Below are 23,335 nucleotides of genomic sequence, written 5' to 3' on the forward strand. Positions count from 1 at the left end.
AGGATTAGAGATTAGCTCCCCCAAGCCCTAGCAGTGACACTGAGCTATAACCAAGTCTCATTGTTATTTCACCTCTCTCAGGTATCAAAAAAAAAAAAGTCAGACTCAAAGATCCTGCCCTCTGCAGCCTACTCACCTGCTTCTGTCATGCACCATAGACATGACTTTCACTGCAAAAAGCACAGGTTTTGCCAACTAATTTGAAAATAATGAACCAAGCCCAGTTGGGACTGAACCTGATAAAACCATGTGGCCTTGTGTTCCCTGTGCATGTGCTTTTGGTGTATTTAGCACAAATTCAGTGAAGCTTTCCCATATGAAGAAACCTCCTCTTTGAAGACAAGTCCACTGATTCAACAGATCAAATAAGCTCAGAAGTCACATTCATTCTGTCCTACTGCCAACTAAACTTTCACCTGTCTGCTTGAATACAATGGGTTGGGCAGGGAGAAAGATCCCAGTGCCTCCCTGAAAACAAGCCATTTAATCTTTTTACAGTTTTGGTCAGAAGTTTCACCATCCCCCTGAAAGTCTTCCATGCTGCATCACAGTATTATTTCTTACCCCACCTGCTAGAGGAAGTTACCTTATCCTTTCCAAAGAGAAAGTGTTCCTTGTCCCATACTCATCTCCATGTTATACTCTCACCCTGTGGGTTATCAGCAATTTAACTGCAGAAAGCTGATCCACTACTCAGTTACAACTCTTTCTCAAGGGAGGAGCTGCTAGGCTGCTCCAGTTTGGTGTCCAGAGGCTGACAATGCCTTACCTTCTTCAGAGAGATTGTTCTCTTTGGTCTCCTGGTCCATCTGGCGACACCAGCCTTCTAACCGTTCTGTTTCTGCCTGCAGCAGCTTCAGAAACCAGTACCCATCCCGCCGGCAGGCTCCTGGCTGCGTGGGTTCTGATGGCGAGGTGGAGGATGTCTCAAGCCAGGGATCAGGAGGAGGGAGAGAGGAAGGCTCCAGGGCTGGGTCATTGTTTTCTCCATAGGAGAGGTTTCTCTTAATCTGTGAGGGCTTGGCTGGTTGCCTGGTAGCGGCATCAACACCAACGGAGTTGTTGTGTTGGGGGCACTCAGCAAGGCTTCTCTCAGATGATTTACAGCTAGAGTTATTAGGTTCCTGCGTGTCAGAGTCTGTGTCCTGTTTGGAGGACATGCTGCGAGAGTGGCTGTTTCTAGAGAGATCAAAAGCAAACATTAAATAGCAGAACTCAACCTGGCTGGCCTCACACACTGACAGTGAAATGCATTTGTTTATTATGCCTGCAGCTGAGCCTCACCCTGCCCACCCTGCCCCTCCTCACACACAAACACACACCACATTCAGACAAACAAAATTATAAGGTTGCCTGCTTACTGCAATAGGCTGTTCAGACGAGAGGACTGACGCACATCTATAATTACATCTTGTACTTTTTTTTTTTTTTTTTAAATTTCAAACTCCCATTGATTTGGCTGTTTACAGAACAAGTGCTTTTTGTAGCAGGTGTGTGCTGTGGAGGAAGAGCTCTCCATGGGCCCCCGTTCAACACCACTCATATTGGAACAAAGAAGGGGAGAAGGTCTAAGCAAAAGTGGGGGAAGCGCAATTTAAAAGAAAGGAAACTACAAAAGTTTGCGTCTTTCACTTACCGCCACTCGTCCTCTACCTGTACCCCGATGGACTGGAATTTGGTGGCTGGTGGAGGAGGCTCCTCTTTTGCCACTGGCTGAAGGCAGTCAACCTTATTAAACAAAAAAAATACAGACAAAAACAGACGCAAGAACTTGCTGCTGGAATTCACATTAGTAGACCAGGAGCGCTGCACACACACACACACACAGCATACTGACACCATATGCCAACTGGAGGGCTGTCTGAGGAGAGGCACAAGGCTACTGCTCAGGTGTGCCTCCGCTGAGCATCAGGACCGCATCCTGCTGGGCTGCTGTCAGGTACCTGCTCTAAGAGCACTCAGCTCTGCCATCCGCCACTGCTTGCGTGGCTGTGGCACACTGCAGAAGGGCTGCGTCCCCCTGAGGGAGCAGCTGCACGTGTGGCATCTGACACAGGCAAAGGCCAAGAGATGGCAGCGATCTGATTAAGACTGACAGCAAAGCCCAGCTTCCTCTCTCCCAGGGACTGACACCCTCCATAGCTCTGGATAAGAGGGTTAGAAGGTTTTAGGAAGGAAATCCAGGCCGTGGGGCAGGTGGCTTGGGAACCAGCTCAGAAAGGAAGAGGAGAGGAAGGCAGTCAGCCTCTCCAGTGCGAGTTTCTCTTGCCTTGCTGCCCTTTCAGCATGTGTTTTGCCCCACTAGCCCTGCAGAAAAGTCTTCACTATCACACACACCTAACTGGCCAGCTAGCCTTACTGTAAAGCCAAAGGAGAACTTCAGCACATACACATGTCACGGCTCAAAGTGCAGATTCTGCATTTGGACTTGTCCAAGTGCTCAAGTTCCTATCTGCAGCACTAAACTGGCACTTTGGGACAGAACAAGTGCTTGCAGCAGCTAGCCATCCGTAACTGGGAAATCTGTCCACAAGAAGAGCATACAATTGCAGATGACTTATGTTTTGCTGAATAAAGCATGGATTTACACTGCTCAGTGGGTTCTCATTTGACCATATAATCAACAGCTCATTTCCATCAATTTCCACAGAGTTAAATGCTTCCAGCAAGAGAAGCAGCAACCTGCTGGGAACAGTGGACAGCCAGGAGTTGCTCCCTCCTGCCTACAGCCCTGGGACCATTTTGCACTGCAGCAGCCCATACTATGTGGATGTCAAGAAGAGCCCACCTCTCAGAAGAAAGTTGTCCCTAGAACCGTGACGGACAAGGAGCAGACTGATGTTAAGTAGTACATAGTCCAGAGCACAAGCTCAGCATAGGCATACCAGCAGCAAAAGGCCTCTTTAGAGGGACTCACCCAGTTAACATGGTCCTACTGCTTTATGAAACGTTTTATACTAAAAGAACTTAGTCCTTTCTGGTCTGTTATGGAAAGCTGCTGCTGTATTTCACCCCTGGGAACACAGGAAGTTAGTCTGACAAGGCAGTTTCTCTCGCTATTCTAAGTGAGTTCAGATGCACACCTGGTCACACAAAATGCACATGCTAAATGGATGGGTTAAGGACATTCCTTAGGACAAAGGAGAACAAACTATTCCATACTTGTATTCCTATAGACGACAGCTTTCTTTTGGGGATATTCTCCACTTTAGGCTCTTCACTAGTCAGAGTCCCTTTGTCACTTTTCAAAGTTGCATTTTTCTGGGGTAACTCTGGAGTCTCTCTTGCTGGAGTCACGACACTTCCCCTAGTCACGCTGGGTGTCCTGGTGCTGTCCAAGCTGTCCGAAGAATTGCTGAGTCCCGACTGGCTGGTCACCTCGCTCTTGTGGTCCTGACTGTCCAGGTAGGTGTCCTGCGCCGATTCAGTGCTGCTCTGCACAGTGACAGAGATGAACGGCTTTGATGTGGTCCGAGGTGGGACAGGAGGTGGAGTCTTTTTATATGCCACTAGGCATGATGAACCTGCAGTAATGGAGGTGGGAAGAATGGAGAATGCAAAAGACAGATCGGGGGGAGAGAGAGAGATACAGTAAAAGAGAAAGAAAAAGCAGGTCAGTCACAACATCTGGGAGGAGCCTCCAAGCAGAAGCCGGAGGCAGAAATGCAGGAACAGCCTACAGCCAGCAGCTCACACTGGGTAACCCAAACCAAAGCATAAGGGGAAGCGGAAGGCAGAGCCAGAGCTAGCTTGCAAAAGAAGTCAAAAGGAATACCATGATGTGTGAAAGGCTGGAAATGGAGAAGAGGTATAGAAAAGCCTCCCAAGAATGCTACAGGGTTTGGCAGGTGTAAGCCTCCACGGTGGGGAAATTTTCTTTGGCTAAACCCTATGTTTTAGTGTCCTAGTACAGCCAAGTGTCTCAGCTCTTTGTCCCATCAGTTGACAAGTTTCAGTGTCTGGACCAGGGTGGTGTTTTTTCCTATAAAAACGGAAAGAAGCCATAAAGTTTGTTAGATGCTGATAGTAGGAACAAACGTTTGTGAAGTACCTTAAAAACCTAGCTGCTACGCGTTAGAGGAATACATCATCTGGACGCAACAGCCCAAGAGTGGCAAGGCGGCTGTTGCTCCATGTCCCCAGATCCAACCAGTAGCGAGGCCGAAGATGCATTCCCAGCAGGCACACACAGAGCACACGTATCCACTACGTGTACATATATATACGTGACCAGCCACACAGATCACAGAAGAGCACCCACGTGAAGACAGACAGCAGCAATGGCCTTATCCTGTCTCTGGTGTGACAGGATGGAAGTCCATTAGTGAAAATATCTGTACAAGGTGGATCCTGCAGCAGCTGTGTTACACACTCAGTCTGCCCAGTTCCTGGCCCCTGAGGCCAAAGTTCTATTTCAGTTGCTGTCCAGACAGGACAGACTGTGTGAGGCAAGGCATGGCTAGACATGCGCACTGACCAGCCACCTACCTACACACAACTGACCCCTTTATCCCCTTACCCCTGTATTCCCCATATCACCAAAACCCCTTTCTTGTCGCATCTTTGGTTCCTCCCCTAAACATCCCATTAAGTCCAGTCTATCCCAAACTGCTTTTCCCCTGCACCCCATAACGTGTCCCAGCCCTTGGCAGCAACCTCCTTAGTCTGAAAGGTGACCTGGAGAGCTGCACCCCATGGCTCACAGTGACGGATGTCATGCCTGGACACCAGGGCTGGGGCTCCGCTGGGACAACCTGAGGAGGGAGGCACCTGGACAGGGTGTTCAGTGCTCCTTGGCTTGGGGTCCCACCTGCTGTTGTGTGTCCCTGCTCTGAGCTTGTGCAGATGGGCCTGTGATGGACCTGGGAGTAGCCCAGCAGGGTATGATTTGGGCTTCCCCTCCTGCTATCATCTCTGAGCCCCTTCAAGAGTGTGCAGAGGAACTTTATCACATATAACACTGCCCTGCTCCAAGGCATAAACAGAGAGGCTCACACCATCCTCTCTCCTTGCACAGCACTGCCCAGACACCCTCTTCTCCTCCTGGGAGGGCCACATTCCTGGAGTTGGAAACTTAGTGCTGCTGCCAGGTTCCTCCCAAGGGAAGGAGGTTGACCACACTCGCAGGGCACCCAGGAGGGTGTCCCAACTGCCTCAGTCTCCAGTGGGGTCAGAGCTGGCCCCGAGCATCCCTGGGAGCCCAGCCATACTCCCTGCGAGGAAATCGCACAGCTACACCATATGCCTCATTGATAGTATTTACACATGCCTATATTTACACATCCCAGTATTTACCACATTAACAGCCCAAGTTCCACTCCAAAGAAGGAACTAAAAAGGAGGGGGTACAGAGAAGATCTATGTTTCCAAAAGCATTTATATGCCCAAAGATACCAAGAAGCACTGTAACAGTGCTACTGCTACAGGAGAACAGAGCAGCCTACAACAGGGTTGCCAACCAAGCTGCCTTTCAGTGTCAGTCTGGGCAGGAACTCAGGAAGGCACAAAACCCATACCAGCTCTCCCAGTACATCAAGTCCAGCACGAATTGAGCGGAGAGTCCTGATGGCTGCGAGACTGGGAACTATCCTGACTGCTCAGCCCAGCCCTTACACCACCCTTGTGACACATGGCCTGCACAGCTGCAAGAGGGACTTGCGGTAGGGAACCACAGAGCTGAAAAATAACCGGGACAGGCTACTGTGTCTGGGAACTGGGTTATTTTTCAGCTTGATCAGTCCCCAGCGCTGGCACATGCCACATAAACCACTTTGGGCAGCCTGAGCCCGCAGCTGCCATGTCTCCAGCCAGGACAGGAACTTATTATGCACTTTAAAACCCACCTACAATAATCCAAAAGGTCAGATCCCAGTGCTTCAACTTCTCAAATTTACATGCCAAAACACAGCTACACACATCCTTTAGCCAATATTTATTCAGTATTGGGTCACGTAAATAGCATGCAACTGCGCTGCAAGTTCATTGCTAACGGATGACCAGCATTCACGTCCTACCCAGCAGTCCCACTTCATCACCTTTCCCATGCACAGTGGGAGCCTCTCCACTGAGGAGAGTAGCAGGACCTGCTGCAGATGCTTGAGCAGCACCAGCTCAGAAGCATTTAGCATCTCCAAACAATTCAAGCCTGCCTCTGGGATGCCTCTTTCAGAGGTACCAGATTAGACCGCACCACTCGCGCAAGCACAGGCTGAACTGTACCCCAGAGCTGACTTTTGCCCACGGGTGCTGCTTTACATGATTTGGTTCATTGTGCAAATCTACAAACTGCCAGCACAGCACAAGGCATGGAGGTGCTAAAGCAACAGTCACTGCATGATCGCTCCTTCTCTTCAGCCATGTTCTCTGCTGGACATCCCCAAAAGCCTCCTTAGGCATACTGTAGATCTGATCAAGTTAAAACTTGCCTTGTTACAGATGTGCACCTGCTCTGCCCTTAGAGCAGCAATCTTGACTACACCTACCTGACACAGAGCACAGCATGCTGCACAGGTAAAGCCCTCCTCATGTGAGCACAGCTACGAGAGCTTTGCCCCATCACAGAAAACTCCCCTGGCTGTACAGCCGAACGGCCTCTTGGGTGCATGCCGAAATAGTTCATCTGCCACCGACACCTGCTCATGCGGGACCTCACCGCTGAAAACTGAAAAGTTCAACTGTAGACGCATGCTAGAGAGCAGCCCAGGCTTTCGGCTGCTCAACAAAGATGCTGAGCACACGCTGGCAGAGGTGCAGGCAGCCAGAGCCCTGCCAGCTGCGGAGGACAGGCACTGAGCACCCCGCAGGTGAGGGGCCCCCCGGCTCTGCCAGGGCTGTCTGACCAGAGAGCACCATCTTAAACAGCTACGGCATTTTCTAGGCCAAGTCTTATGCCCAGTCTTGTATAGCACATCCCAACAGAGCGGTGTAGGAGCAGCCTGAACGGAGCACTGGCAGAAACACCCCTCGATAAGCTGTGGCTACACCACCAACACACAGGACGCTCGCGCTGCCTTGCGTTACTGCACCAGTGGGCTGCAGCAGCTATCTATTATCTAGGGCAAGGAAGAGCCACCCAAACTGGCAGTGGAGAAAGCCTGTCCGTATGGCCCTCCAATTAAATACCTCGTCTCTGGCCTCTGTTTGTCCCCAGGGAGAGTCCCCAGCCCTGGCACGCCAGCTGCCTGGGGTCCTCTGTCACCTAACAGTGAGTCTCTGTGACACTGTCCGGCTGGGAGCAGAACCGATGGGAGGGGTGCGGTGGTTCTGCTGGCATGTTTACCAGAGCACACAGCTCGAGTTTCCCAGCTGCTGTTTACACTCACAGGGCTGTAATCTAATTGGGGAAAGTAAATCAATTGCTATCTGATATCGAACATGGCAGCCAGACACAACAAGGGGAGGGCAGCACATCAGCACAGGAAGGCAGTAGAGTTTCCTGGGGAAGATCAGTGGTTTTCAGGTTCAATAAATTAGATCCAAATTCATCCTTCTGCCTACCAACAGACAGCATGAATACTGTTTGTGCTGCCCTATATACAGGGGAAAACTGCAGCACCCCCTTGTCTTGTTCCTGGGGACCTCTATGTCATCCATCTCAGCTGAAGAGCACCACAGATTTTGGTAGAAGGGAATTACACAGTACCAACAAAAAATGCCACTGTTAATGTTCATGTGGTCAAAGGGTTGATTATGTGAGCTATAAAAACAAGTTCATGGCTCTAAGAAACACTGCAAATTAAAGAAACACAAAAAGATCAGGCTTTGATGAGTGCAAATGCAAATTAACACCACTGAAGTCCTCTGCAACTGTAAAACCGGGACTTTTGACTCTGCAGCAAACCCAGAAACCACACCTTACCTAAAATAGGTTTCAAAAGCAAAAGTCAGAATAAGCCCATCTAGAACAGTCTGCCCTTCTCCCTCAATACAACTCTGAACTAAGTTTCAGCGTTTCTTGCATCTGTGGGAAGACACAAGCTATTGAGGAAGCCAAAAACATGCCGATATTTCTGTAGGAAAGAGATGTTGCTGGACCAACTGAGCAGGCAGCATGCCCTCACAGCTCAGATGTCGTCCCACCAGTTAGGAGCGTTCCAGTTGCTGACTTACCCCCTACAAAGAGCACGGCTCAACAGGTTATGAAGCTGCTCTTGAGTTGCTGCAGGTCATAAGCCTATTACATTTTAAAATCAGCTTCTGCTATAATGTGGAACTACAATCCACATGGGCACTCGAGCAGGTATGCATTCTGCAGCATCATCAACTAAACTAAGTTTGCTTGTGAACACCAGCCACACTCCAGAAAGGTGCAGAAGAACAAGAAAATGTGAAAGTTTTGCTTAAGCTTCTAGCTTTGCAGCACTAGACTCTTCCTGCTCATAGGATCTTCTCGGGCTTATTCAGCAAGCTGTTTAGAATTCACAACTGTGCTGTGGATGATTGATTTTTGTGGGGAGGGCTGTCTGTTTATAGTCTTCCTTGCGTAATTATTTTTAGAAAGCAGCATGTTTCCAAATTAGCATCTTCCACATGACATTACCTGCTGCTCTCAGGGGCTTGGGCAATACCCACTGATGTAGCTGCAGGCAGAAGAGCTGTGTTCTCAGAGCCTGAGGCTGGAGAGTCCTCCTGACCCCCAGACCACTCAGGCAGGCTGTGATTCTCTCCCTCTCCTTCCAGAGAACCAGGCGTTTACTTCTTAAAAGACTAAACACAAGAGTCAAAAGAATATTAAATCCAGCACTGCCTTGAGGCCCCTGTTCAACCACCACCAGGCTGCACTTACCTGCTCAGTACCTGGCAGCACCGCCAAGGTATTTGGATTTAAATATCATAATTGCCCTCAAATGTGCGTCTAGCATGAAGTGCCCAGTTACTTCATTGCTATTGCTGATTCAATACAGCCTGGTGATACTTCTAATCATTCCAGTGACTTCAAGGACCTGAAGATCTGAAGAAGTGACCTCATTTCCTCGTGCATAATACAACATGCTCTGAAATGATTTCTCCTACTTCAAGATAAACTCATTTGTCTTCTAAATGAAACAACCCAATAATCTTGTAGCAAATGAGAAATCAGTTGCATTATCCCCTCAGAGATTTTGGTTGCCTGTCTTTGGGCTCATGTTTGCCACAGGGTCTCACAGATGGAGCTGCACCTAGAGGCAGTTTTCAATAGCAAAGGGAACTGGAACAGCTGCATTCCAAGCAGCATGACCTCTGATTTTCATCAGCTCGCAGCAGAACACTTCAAGGTTGAAACTATAATGAACTACAGGATGTTTTATTTGTAGAGACTCCAAGTAAAAACAATCCCCAGTTACAATTGCTACTGAAGACAATACAGATCTTTATTGACTTCATGGTTCACAGCAATCACTTCAGACTTTTTCTCTGCTAAAACAAAATGTTTCTAGCCTTTACAGCCATGGCCACAGCCCACAGACCTACTTGAATCTGTATTTGGCCTATATAGAAGCTGTTTGAGTATTCTGCAGATTGCAGGTCAAGGTACCTGCATTGGTTAGAGGCACAGATGAGGAAGGTAGTCAAATCTTATTAGTCAACAGGAAAATATTTCCATGTAGGCAAGACAGGGGGGAATCTGTGTGAAGATGTCACCTCTTGCCCTGAATGAATGTCTTTAGAGCACTGGAGAAGTTTTAAAAGAAGTCTTACACCAGTTAAACAAAACCACACTCCTGGAAAGCAAAGTTAAATGACTGCATTCGTTTACAGACTGTTTATGGAAATGCTATAAATTCCTACTCCCTCAGTGTTTTCCCTTCATAAATCTTAGTAGTGCTGGTCTTTGAAAAAAGAAAGAAAATCTCACCTCGGTACTACATAGAGGAAAACAGGTGCCCAGCAGGGAAATGTGTTGCTGACCATGACTAGGCTGGGGGTCAGGGATGGGCTGCGGACTCTGCTGCCACAGCCCTCACTCCACCAAGCTGCAGTCTAACCCCAGCCGCAGCATCCCGCAGCTCGCCCACTGTACAGTCCAAGCTGTGCACCGCCTCCATGGAGGCTGAACATGCCCATAGAGACCTGCAGAGTGGCCATCCCAGCAAACCCTTCCAAAGCTCTCAGATAATCAAGAGGAACATCGTTAGCACCTCACCAGCTCCCCACAGCCCTCAGCTTTGCTTACTGTACCTGCCCCATTTCCTTACAATCACGGAGCTGATAGACAAGCCAAGCTGTGCTTGGACAGCGTGTACTCCAGGTACTCCTCTGGAGCAGCTGCACCAGGGGAAGAGCCCCACCACCTCTGCATCACAGCCCTGCTTAAACCCAGCCACACCACAGTCTGGCTCCTGCCCCAGACAGCCAGATCACCTCGAGTAGTTCTGAAGGAGGTTGGTGCAGACATTCAAGCTTACGTTCCCCTTGTTATTGCTCCGCTCGTGCTCAGCTTTTGGCCCTGGCACAGCTCCATAGGTAGAGCAGCTCAGGCATGGCTGGAGTGACAGCTGGGACAAGAGGACCACTGCCACACTGCTGCCTGTGGTGACAAATGCCTGAAGACAGACATTTGTTTCCAGGACAGACAACAGGACCTTGGGGTCTCTGCCCCCAGCCCTGCCCACAGGCAGTGGAGTACCCTTGCACACCAGCCCCTCTGGACTCCCAGCCAGAAGCAAGAGCCTGACTTAGAACTAGCTGATGTTTGAGGTCACTTCCAATCCAAACCATTCTATCATTCTGTGACAGCAACATCAGGGAGCATGCCAAAGAGGCCACACAGAGAGGGTGGCTCTGCAGCAGAGACCACAGAGACATGAGGGGCAGTAGGCTCATCTCTCCCACCAAAGCAGCTTGAAGTCATACCCTGAAACCCCACCAAGCTGCAGCTGTTCCTACCAGCAGCTATGGAAGATGACCAGACCTCACTTGGAGTTGTATCCAAGTCACTTTTCCTGACCCAAACAGCTATGGGAAGTGGCTATTTCCACTTGAAGTGAATGGCATCAACTCACCTGTGAGATAAGCACACAGAGGGGAGATGCCCTTACTAAGGAGTACCATTCTTCCCACACAGGCATACTGGCTTCCTCTGGGAGCACCCACCATCTAACCTACAGACATGCTTCACCCGTACTCCAGCTCCCTGTTGGTACAGCCTGTGCCAGGTTTGTAGACCTCATTTTGGCTACCTGGCATTTTGTTGCCAAAAGAAGAAAAGAAATAACTTCTTAGCATTAAAAGAAACAACTACTTCCCTAAAGCCCCACCACAATCCAGCCAGAGAAGTTAATACAGCTGCCGCCTCCTCACCACTGAGGAAGCACTTCCATGTTTGCAAGGGCTATGGTATTAAACGAAGACCTGTGCAAATAGGTCTTTGCTTCCCAGCTAGGAAACCACTTGCAAGTGCTGGTCAAGTTAAAGACTTGTCACCTCTTGCTCCTGTTCAAGTTCAGCACCCACTTTGATCACAGCGCTCTTGCAGGGGTCTAAGGCTACGCCGGCACGACAGTACTTAGCACCTATGTATTCATCTGCTACCTGTTATAAAGAAACAAGGGACTGCCCTGCACCTGCTTGACCACTGCCAAGTACAGTAAGTTCCCACGTATTATTGAAACAAAAGAACTGGACATACCTGCAGGAAAAGGACCTCCAACTCAAGGGAGCATCTCTCAAATGTTATAAAGAGCCACCCCAAAGCAAATACAGAAGCAAAGGGCTCTCTCTCTGAGTATTGGCTGTGTTTTTTTAGACTAACAGTACAGCTTTCATCCAGAAATAGACCACAAAATAGTCTGTACAACCGTTTGTGTTCTCTGGTCACCCGTGACTGAGATGCCTTTAGGGTGAACTGTGCCATTAGTTAACAGCATTGAGTAACTACGCTGGGTGGACTGGGGACTGCACAGGGCTGGCAAGAGTGGCAGTACGGCTGCTCCGGACTGCATGAGATACAGCAGCTGCTTCTGATGAGAGACCTGGTCTCTGTGCTTTGGGGGGCAGAGAGCAGAAGTGTTTAACCAGTGAAGGAAAGGCTAAGAGGGTTGTGATCTCTTTACACAAGGGACTTTGGATTTTTCAATGTACCAGAAGTTTGAGCTGCTTGGAGATGCTCTGATTTGCAATTCGTAGCAGTGTTTGAGCAGAGAAATTTTAATAAGCACTTATTCACTGAAAACTATTACACTGGGAAGGCAAGGCAGCTTGCCTTTTTTTTTTTTTTAAAGCCAGTTGTAGAAGGTCACAAATTTAAGAGGCATGAAGCATCAGATGACACCACTGAAGACTGCTGGGGTTTAAAAATACAGTATCTTGCACTGCTGGCCTTCTGACCGATTTGATCATCCCCCCCCTTCAGCACAGACTGCTACAGCAGAGTCAGCCTTACAGGAAGGACACAACAGATGCTACAGAGAACGCCAGCCACAGACACTCCCAAACCCATCTGCAGCAACTATTACTGGGGCTTCTATTTGTATTAGAAAAGACATTGTAATTTCTCCTCACCCTCCCCAAAGTAATTTTCAGCACAGGTTTTAAAGCAAGCTGGAGCAGCGACAGGCAACTCCACCCTGCTTCACAGATGCACATCCAGCAAACTGTCTGTCTGTCCTGGGGGACTCGGGCAGGTCTCCAATCCAGCTAGCACAGGGCAGCAGCTTCAGGGAGCATTCCCTTCCCCTCCCTGCCCAATGTTAATTCATTAACAAGAACCAAGATCCCAAAACCCAACCATCCTGCCTCAAAAAGTCACTGAGAAAAGCAAAGCCATGAGCACAGTCCCAGGAGAAGGAGAACTGCAACTCTGATGGGGTGGGGGTGCCTGATCCCCAGGGACAGGGCCCCTTGCCTCACACTCGCTGCCCACTTTGTGGTGGCACACACATTTTTCCACAAAGGGGATGAAGTGAAGGGAATAGTTCAGTGTGCCTTTGCGCTGTACTAGGAGTTGTGTTGTGCTTATCCCCAACACCCTCACTAATGAGGGCTAATAATCTTAAAACACCAAGACATGTGCAGCAGCACAGCTAAAGGGAACCCAAGCCCACAGGTCCCTGGGATCTCTGCTCATCATCCATGTTCCCACAGTCTCCACCAAGACCAGACTCTGTGGCCAGGGCCCTGCTCCAGGAATGGAACCATCGCAGCAGCAGAGTCCGCAGCACACCCTGGGCAGCAGGACATGGACTACCAGCACCTGTCCTGCCAGCTTGTCTTACTCTAGTTAGATAGCAACAGGCACCAACCAATTCCTTCTGCCACTGGATCTTGCCTTGGCCCCAACCCCATTGACATGGCTACACCAGCACACGCAGGGCTGCAGAGCTGCCAAACCAGCCAAGTCCGCTTCCATGAGCCTACGCAGGCCGGCTTGAAGACAGAGCTGCCTTCTCCCCATGACCACGTGCAACCATTCCCCAGCCAAACTCCTGGCCGTGCAGTGCCCCTGCAGCACAGAACAGCAAGCAGAGGCTAGCAGAAAAGTGCCAGCATAATCCTAACCCCATGGCAGGTTTTTACAAACGTAAAACGACTCAGTGCCAGGAGTCCAGCTTGCCTTTAAAGCCACACTCAGACACGCCATTTCTTCCTGTTTGCCTCTATCCAGGGGATGCAGAACTAGCAGGCGAGCAAACCCAAGTGGGGGTATCAACGGTGCCAAGGAGCCCCCGTACCAGGCCAACAGCAGCCTGTTTACTACATGGCTGCACAGACAGCTCCCCCCGAGCCCCCTCCTCGCCTCAGGATTCTTTCATTCACACAGCACCACGCTGGCTCCAACCCAGGCGTGAGTCATGGTCAGCATGGGGGGGCAGGGGGAGGAAGCAAGTCCCTGGCTGCAGCAGAGCAAGAATCCCCAGGAGGAGCCCGAAGGCTTTCTGTGTATACAGCAAGTGGCAGGGAACCTACGCTGCTGCTCTTCCTGCCCTTGCCAACACCCTGCCAACACATCTGGGCCACATGTCCTCTCCAGAGGGTCATCAGGAAGCGGCTGAGCTCTGAACCATCCGTGCTGCAGAGGATTTCTAGACAGCAGACTTTTCCAACAGACCCTGCATCAGGACAGGCCACGCAGACTTCCCTGCAACCAGTGCCAGATCTCACATCTGATAAGAGAAAGTGAGGTGCTGCAGACTGGAACACATGCCACCTCACAGAGCCCGCCCAGGGCACAGCCTCTCCCTCCGGCACAGCGGAGCTGGTCCACAGCGTGCACACCACCGCTCGCAGGGCTCCAGGAGACACAACCACCACTTCAGTAGTATGGGGACCACAGCTCAGTGACCAGGTATCAGCCAAAAGCCCCTCAAGGTAGTGAGATAAGCTGCACTGAAAGATGCGGTCACAACAGGAGAGCAACGAAGCCTCTCTGCTGATTCACCGAAGCATCATCCACTTCATCCTCTGGATCCGGAGAGCCGTGCCTGCAGCAGTCTCACTGAGGTGTGGCAAGTAAAGCTCACCTGGCGGCAGCAGCCATCCCAGCACAAGGGATTTACTGGACTTTGACCATGCAGTGGTTGTTAGTGCAGCAGCACAAACACAGCGCTCAGGGTAGCTCCATCAGCATCAGCCAGGAGATTAGAGACAAGACTGATCTGCTAGCAGAACAGGAGAGACAAAAAGCTACTGAAGCTATCTAGAGATTTGCATTCCAGAGAGTATTTTTCAGGAATAGCACTTACTGCAGGCCACATTCCTCCTTGCTTTTAAATACATACTGGGGCAGTCTCGAAATAACAATTCCTTCACTAAGAGGCTGGGGAGTCCATTACTGCCGACTGCACACTGAAGCTTTTTGTCCAGGCCGGTTTTGGCTCTGCAGCCCCAAGTGTCTGTATTAGAAAGGCCTTGTGAAGAGCAAGAACTGCTCTTCCAAGACCACGGATAACACGCAGAGAGGCAGCAAAGGGAGCACTGGTCTAAACTGGCTGCTGCAGTATTACTGTCACACGATAGTGACCGGTCTCTGTACTCCTCTCACTGTTTAATGCCATTCTTTCTGCAAGTTTTGCTTAGGATTATGGCAGCACGCACACGTATTTAGGGCATAGATGTGAACTAGACATGAATTAGCCAGTGCCACTACGTTGCACGCTGCTTCCCCTCTCCCTTGCCCACCCGGGGCTGTTAACCTTCTGCTGCTCTGCAAAGCGGCAAGCTACACAGACTTAGGTGTTTAGAGAAGACACTAATACAAGGAATGACTGAGAATCCTCCGTTTACCCACTACTATAGCCACTCCTAAGTGCACTGAGGGTATTAGCGTTAATCTTCAAAGTGTTTAGGAAAGCTAGTTTAATTAGGCAGGTCTTATTAGTTTTTCTCCAAGCAGCAGTTTCTAGAATATCCTGCAGAAGTAAGTTCCACCAGCTAATTATGCACTGCATGAAATATCCTTTCCATTTGCCATCACTTCACTTTATGCAATGCCACATCACTCAGAAGATGGCAGATGCGGATGCTTTTAACTCACTTCTCTGCCACTGCAGAAGTCCAGGGAATCTTAACACACCTCCTCAAAGTCGCACCCAGTTGAAAAATCCATATGGCTAGAAATCATGTAGCACCGCTTGGTAAACCAAATCTGTTCTTGTCTATGCCAAAGCTCAACAGCTCAAACTTACTATTTTAGAGTGTGCTGACCGCTAAAGTACAAAATCAAGTCATTCCCAAGCATTTGCTCACATGTCAAAGCAGACACGTTGCAAGCTTTTGATGTACTGGCAGCAAGCTGCATCTTGAGCACAAAAATAAGTGCAACCACTCAAATTCTTGCCCTTTCAGAAAGGGGAATTTGTCTGTCCGGCACGGTACAAACAGCACAGTTATTCTGCAGTACTTCCCCACAAACCTCCCTTTCAGCTCAGTGACCATCCTCTAAGCCCACCAGTAACCCACCTCACTTTTTGTCCAGGATCTTTTTACAGTTGCAGAAACACAAAGAGCTCCAGTATAGCAGAATCACACCTAAAGCTTTTGGGCAACCAAGCCCACTGATGCTACTTTGGTCCACAGTGCTCGGGGAACAGCAGGTTTTGCAAAAACAGCATGGTTGCCGAGGCAATATTGGCATATTCCCACCACCAGACAGTCATGGAAGCAGTGTGTATGGGTTACCATCATTTTAAGTGCACCATTTAAACATTGTTCACAGAAGAGCTCGGCCAAGAGGGTGCTGAAAACACTGACGGCAGCCAGCAGCTTGTCAACACAGACTGTGATAACAGGAACAGGGCTGCACTGGTGGCAGCAATAGCCGAGTTCCCTCTGGTATAAATGGGGCTCCTAGGGGATTGCTTCATCCCCAAGAACAGAAGCAGCCAGCAATTCTCTAGCCTACCTGGAAGATCTAGAAATTGCCATCATTGCTGCCAAAAAAACTCAGGGCAAGAGAAGAATTTCTCCATCACTTTACTCAGCATTAAGATTTTCACCACAGTTTTCGGTTACTGTATCCCAAATTTTACCTGATCCAGACAGGGAATTGCTGGCATCTGCTATTCTTGCTCACAGGACAAGATTCCAGCTGTTTTAGGCAAGGGCAAGCATTCAGCAACTCCACCAGGAGCAGCAGAGGTGGGTTTTGCCAGAACATTATGAAAAACCCTCCCCACACCCAGATGACTAGAAATTCTTTGTGCGCTAAAAACAAACCACACCCTGTACCCACAGGGCCAGAGAAAGCACATGTGTCAGCAGATGAGGAGACAACAATGCAACGCAGCCTCTGTGCACGGGGGACGGGGACAGCATCAGGCTGAACATGTATCTCCCTGCGCTTACCCAGCCTATAAAAAAATCTAACCCTTAGTCAAGGCTGTCTTTCCACTTGGACATTTGCTGTCAAGCAGCCAGCACCCAAGATTTACATCTTTAAAGCTACAATCATCAAGAGGTTTTAATAGTTAGATTCAATTGGAGCTATTTCCTCCCTTAAGTATGTACAAATCAAGATGTGGCAACATTATGCTAATACTGAAGAATCAAAGTCAAAATTGCTGGGAAACTTCTGTTCACTGAGGCACAGGACAAGCTTTGCATATTAGAGAAAGCTATGCCATATTCTAATTCACAGTTTAACATGGCATTGATTATAAGATTAAAAAATATCACATGAACAAACACAGAAGAGGCTGTAGCAAGTTGCTCCCCTTCATTAGCTTTAATTTGACAGCAGGTAGCTGTTGCACCAACTAGAACAGGCAACGCTGCAAACCTCTCATCTGAAGAGGCAAGGTAAGTCCTTAGAGCAGGCAATTAAGCAAATATTCCGACCTTTTAATCCTTTCGGGTAGGGTACTAGAAAGCTTTCAAAAGCATAGCTGTTATCATTGCTTGGATTTCTGAATGCTCCCATATGAACTAACCTATGTATACTGCAAAGCCAAGCTGACTTTCTTCTAAGCTAAGCACAGAGGTATGTAGAGAAACATCAGCATATGTCCCCAGCGATGCTGCTTGTGCTGTTCTCCCAGAGGCCAAGTCCCCAGCTTTGATTTCTGAAGAATTCCAAATATCACAAGCACTTCCAGAACAATGGTGCCTTCTCCCCTCCTCCCCAGGGAGGGGGTGTCCAGAGTAAACCCAGCACTTTCTGGAGTGCCTCATTTCGGGAATGGAGCAGGCCATTTGACAAAGGGGCCACTGTGCAGGCTCCAGCTCTGAAATGAAAGAGCACAACAAATCCCGAGTGTGAACTGAGAGTCTTCTCCAAGCACATCTGAGGCTCTCATACCTGTGACCTAAATAGCTTCATGCCACCAACAAGTCTTCATCTTTACAGTCCAGTCTGCTTTTACTGGAAGCACCAAAACACCAAGTTCCTGGGTCAGAGTCCTGAAGAGTTTCTGTCATCTTTCAAGAGCCCAGACCACCACTTTTCAGCCACAAACATGGGTAGCAGAAGGTCTGGATTCACATGTGCAGGATCTGTTCACCCACACCCATGTTCATCTGGTCCTCCAGCTTGCAGAACCTGCCATAAAGGTACTTTGAAGATCTAAGACTATTAACTAGAACAGGGACACAAGGGAGAGGCTGGTGAAGAGCCTACCACATCCATTTAACAGATTCAGTTTCTAGGCAACAAAACTGAAGGCACTGTCTTAGTTATACTGTTCTCATGCCATTTTGTCTGCCACGGTGCTCTCAGGGCATACTCCCTTCTGTCCTGCTGTCTTTAATTCAATATTCAACACTGACTCCCTGGCCTTCCAAGGAGGGTTAACAGTAAAACCCATTCTCCAGCTAAAATATTAAGTGTCACCAGAGCATCCCCTGCTGCTTTCAGGAACCTGCTCAACTGCAGAACAGACTATTTTCCTGCCTTGAAAGCCATGTGCCAGAAGACTTCTTGGCTTAATTTCCCACCTTGCTTATATTTATTCCTGTTTCCAAATTGAGCGATTTCCTCTCCCTCTGCTCCTTTCAACTTACCATTTGTATAGCTCCAGCTACCATCCAAATCAAACGCAGAAATCCTAGGGTTGTTCTGCAAGATATTCCAAAAAGCTTCCTCCCAGGACTCCACCTGCAAGCACTAAATACCAACAAGCAGATGAAGCAAAGCTTTCAGCACTGGCACTTTTGCTCTTCCCCATCTGTTGCACGACACTAAATGGAAGAGGTTAGTCTGACAGGGTGGGAAGGAGCTAACGACCAACGACCACCGATGTAGAGTGACTTGAGGAAGGTGATGAGAATGATCTTGAGTCAGACTGTTTGGAAGTTGTTCCAGCAATAGCCAGTTTACCAGAGGTGTTTCTGGAAGCAGCCACTCCTTGCTGAAGCACAGCTGTCTGACCTTCCTGAAAAACAGGTGATGAGCCTCCCAGACAGACCGCTGAAAGACACACCACCCCAGCTACTCTTCAGTCCAAAGAGTTGTAAATGTGTTATCAGCCAGTTTTCCATGGTGGCTTGTTTAGCAGTGGAGAACAGCCTCGAAAGAAGCCCATCCACAATACTGCATTTTCCTGTTCATCTTCAGCTTTCCCTCCTAGCATGTACAACAGTTTCACAGGGCTGTCTCAGGCATCTGCACTCGTAGCAGGCAGCACAAAGATCAGCAGGGTTTGTTTTTTTTTTTTTTTTTTTGATTGCAAAGCCCCTGCTCCAAACAAGCACAGAAGCCTTTTGTCAGTTATAGAGTAACCTAAACTGTAACTAAAGCAGTGCCATGAAAAAATGCTGGATTCTTAGTTTGACAGAAAACATCAGTCAAGTAGCAAAACTAATGTTACAGCCACAGTGGGAATGGCCCTGCTTCTCCTATCAGGAGCTTACCAAGTCTGAAGTTCTGGAAAGGAAGTTATGGGGCTTTTTGCTAGAGCTCTTCAGTGTCACAATCCTACCAGACAGTTGTGTTACCGGTCCTTTGAGAACACGATCAGAGGCTTTGGCAAGCAGGATTCGGGACTGTTGCTAACCATGTCCATACCCATCCCTTCCCTCTTCCCCCCATCCCTGCCCAAAGCCCGAGCATTCAGGCAGCTGTTACAGCACGGAGGTAAAGACAAGTCTAAACCATACGGGCCAAGAAGTTCTTCCTGCAAGGGTAGGATGGAGCAAACAAGCTAAACAAACCGTTCCTTGCAGACACTTCCTCACACAACCAAGTACAAAATTGTTTTGGAAAGAACCAGCTCAGACTTTCCAAAGAGCTGACCTCGCAGCAGTGTGTGGAGGTGGCCTGACCTCGCTCCCACACATACACCGAGGCGAGTACGCTGTCATCAGCTCTTAGTGAAAAATTCCACCTCTACATTTCTCTGAAAATCCCAGCCAAACCAGACACTTTGAAGACTGCCCAAGACTGGAGTTACTTCTCCACTTGGCCATCTCCCCACCCTTAGCCAGGGAACAATTTTAGGTTTGGAATGAATTACTGCATTCAAGCAGCCACTCCTTGTCATGCCAGTTGTCCAACACCAAGACCGGCTGCAGGATGAAATTCATAGTAACAGCAGCCTAGCCTTCAAAATGAAATGCCAATCTTTCCATGCAGCGCTTTCCAGGGCAGTCACCAACTCTGCCTTTGCTGTGTTTAGCTCAAAGGGATTGCTGAGAGCATAGCTACCATGGCTACCCAGTACAGACTGACATCGTGTCAGCTACCCAGGTGTTAGTTCAGCAAGTGCTTTCACCTTAAGTGGCCTTGCAAAACAAGAACCACCAGACGAAAATAACCAAACATGTAGACACAAACCTAGAGGAGCATTTAATTTGTGGGGTGCAGTAAGTTTGGGGTCATGGAGAGCTTACGCAACAGCAGGTCTCCAGCTATCTGTTCCAGGGGTTCATTACCCAGAAGAACACGTTAGAGGAAGAGTACGGCAAGATACACCAGGAAACAGTGCTTCCAAGAGAGGGACACAGCCGGGAGAGAGACTGCTCTGCCCTTGTCACTTCAGTCTGAACTGCAAAACCCAAACGCAGACTCTCAGCTCACATGGCCGCAGTGGTCCCAGCATCACCTGGAAGGGGACAGTGCACTTGAGCAGCTCGGGGTCACTCCTGATGTCTACAATATCAGACTGGGAAGCAGATCAAGCCAATCCCTTCTACATTTTCCTAGAAAACACTTTCAAGAAAACATTCAGGTTGTTTATGTAGAGTCACACTTTTAGAGGAAGAGATACCCAGTCAAGTTTCTTGGATCTAGGCCATGCCAGAAGAGCTAAGACAAGCATACTAGATACTGACTGGAGATACTTCATAATCGTAGTAAGCAACTAAACACCACAAAGGTCCATCCCTCAGGAGAAGAAAGCTGCTCTGAAGTCTCAGCCAGGGTTTAGATGAAGGTCAGTGGAATGGGATGACTCTAGCAGAGGTCACCTCTGTACAGCTTCTGGCAGCCAGGCAGGAGAAACACTGTGAATCTGCTGTCAGCAAGAGAATGATACAGCAGGGAGAAGTGCTGTCAAAAAGGTGAAAAAAGGAAGTACTGACACTGCTCCCATTACAGCACAGGTTAATGGAGACCTAGAGTGCACGCTGCAGAAATTAATTTTCCTCCTCAATACACCTAAAGAAATGACTATGTTCTCAGCTCTGTCACTATACAGCAGCAAGAGAAAAATCTCCTTTATCCCCTAACAGCCTTTCAAAGGCCCAAACCAACCAGAAGTGCTTTTGAAGATAAATTTATGGTCCTGTGGCAAGTGAAGAGATGGGACAACTCCAAATAAGTGCCTTTAATTTTCAAGTGTCTGATTTCTATTGTCTTTCAATCACACAAACCTGATGAAGAGCTGGAAGCTCTCCTTGCCCAGCTCTGACTGTGCATGAACCCCCAGGCAGAGGTGGCTGGTACATTCCCAGAAACAAGTGGGGCCCAAAGGGCTGCTGCCTTGGCTACGAAGATGATGAAGGGGCTGGAGCATCTCTCATGAGGAAAGGCTGAGAGAGCTGGGGCTGGTTTGCCTGGAGAAGAGAAGCCTGGGAGGGGATCTGATCAACACTTATCAATATCTAAAGAGTCGATGGCTAGAGGAAGGGGCCAGACTCTTCTCAGTGGTGCCCAGTGACAGGACAAGGGGCAACGGGCACAAACTGGAACACGGGAAGTTCCACCTGAACACGAGGAAAAACTTCTTCCCTCTGAGGGTGACCGAGCCCTGGGACAGGCTGCCCAGAGAGGTTGTGGAGTCTCCTTCTCTGGAGAGATTCCAAACCCGCCTGGACGCCATCCTGTGCAACCTGCTCTGGGTGATCCTGCTCTGGCAGGGGGCTGGACTAGATGATCTCCAGAGGTCCCTTCCAACCCCAACCAGTCTCCGAATCTGTGAATCTCTGAACCCACCTGCAGGGCTGCCTCAGGGCCCGCTCCCACCACACCGCCGGCGGGGCAGGCCAGCTGCACAAGTATTATCCTCTTGCTGACTTCCAGGGAGGCAAGCAAAGAGGGACAGCTAGGACAGCGCTTCCTACATGAGCAACCATTCCCCACATGCCAGGGCTAGCATCTTCAGCACAATCATCAGACCAAGAATGAATCCAATCTTCAGACAACGATGCAAAGCTGCTCTGTTTCTATTACTGTTCCAGACATCCAGAAGACACAGGCTGCCTATGAGATGACAGCAGACAAGCTTCATACCAACAAGCCAAAGAGATGGTGAAAACAACTTTGCATTAAAGCAGTGATAGGAAAAAAGTCCAACCCTCTTGCAGCTACAAATTCAGTTCTTCTATTTTTCTAGCTGTAACCAAGATGCACAGCTGAGGAAACAAAACAGTAACAAGTTATTTTGGATACTGTTTTGTAAACAGATGCATGGCCAGTTATCTAACCGTGGGAACATGAATAGGAGCAGGCTCTGAGAGGGAGCAGCAGAGCATTCACGGGGTGATTTAACTGCAAGCTTTGAGCAGCTTGCATCATCTCCATCAGTAAATTTCCATGAGTCTGCAATGTCAGCAGCTTGTGCTGCAAGACACCTGGAAGAATTTGCAAAGTGCCATCTCCCTTGGGTACCACAGGAGCGTCCCCTCCTATCTAGCCACTAACAGACACAACCGTGAGGACAGTTAGAGGAGGTGTTTCTACAGCTAACTTGAACTACATTAATTGACAAGAGACTGACTCAACTGCTGTAGAGCCTGGTGCAAGCTGGGCCTCCTACTGTCCATAGCAGGGATGTCTTGTCCCTGGGGAAAGGGTGCAACAACAGAAGCGAGTAACCTTCCACACACAGCAGGCCACTGCTTTGACACAGTTTATGCCAGGACAGTCTACTCATTTTAGTACCATCTACCCTGGCAGGCTTCTCATACTTTTCTCATACTCATAACTTTGAGTGCTTTAAAAAGCTGCATACAGCTCAACTGGGCACCAAAAAGCAAGACATGAAAACAAGGAATTTGAGCAACATTAAAAGGTAGGGTCTTCTGCACAAGTTAACACAGCAAGCGCGTATGAGATCCATGGACAGAAGACCATGATTGACACCTGTGAGATCAAGGGAAACACTGAATATAGAAGCACAGCACAATAGAGAGTATTAACTCAGGGAAACTGTGGTCACGCTCACCACAGCAACAGAGCCAAGGGACAGCAGCAGAGCTCAGAGCTGGGAACAGAAAAAGCAGAGCTACAGCAGCAGGCCAGGGAGCCAAAGCCCTTTTCCTCCCACCTTCACCTTGCAGCAGTTCCCAGTTCCCCGTCGTGCCCAGTGCCGAACAGCCTGCAGCTCCTGTTATCGCCCGTGACCACGGGCCAGCCGGTCATGCACGGCCACGCCGCAGCAGCACAGGGTGCAGGGAGCTGGCAGGCTGAGGTTTACAGCTGCGGGATCTGAGGTTTATTAGCATCCAACTAATGAAGTAGAGGGCAGAAGATCCACGTAATTTG

At 49.0% G+C, this 23,335-nt stretch overlaps 1 protein-coding gene and 1 long non-coding RNA gene across 9 annotated transcripts in view; both read right to left on the bottom strand.

Annotated features, from left to right (window-relative positions):
- The window catches only part of LOC142604117 (uncharacterized), a 108,303-nt gene that overhangs the window by 10,278 nt on the left and 74,690 nt on the right, over positions 1-23,335 (bottom strand). The window lies entirely within an intron of this gene.
- DLGAP4 (DLG associated protein 4) overlaps positions 1-23,335 on the bottom strand; it is a 177,288-nt gene that overhangs the window by 5,945 nt on the left and 148,008 nt on the right. For 5 of the 8 annotated variants that reach the window (XM_075768558.1, XM_075768559.1, XM_075768560.1 and 2 more), the window contains 3 exons: positions 3,163-3,524; positions 1,637-1,728; positions 770-1,179 (listed from right to left, as the gene is read on the bottom strand). In XM_075768558.1, the coding sequence (XP_075624673.1) occupies positions 770-1,179; positions 1,637-1,728; positions 3,163-3,524 (864 nt within the window). Of the gene's footprint in view, positions 1-769; positions 1,180-1,636; positions 1,729-3,162; positions 3,983-23,335 lie in introns of all 8 variants that reach the window. The other 3 variants (XM_075768565.1, XM_075768564.1, XM_075768566.1) reach the window with 2 other exon arrangements.

Source organism: Balearica regulorum, chromosome 16, assembly GCF_011004875.1.
Source record: "Balearica regulorum gibbericeps isolate bBalReg1 chromosome 16, bBalReg1.pri, whole genome shotgun sequence".
In the NCBI taxonomy this organism is placed as follows: domain Eukaryota; kingdom Metazoa; phylum Chordata; class Aves; order Gruiformes; family Gruidae; genus Balearica; species Balearica regulorum.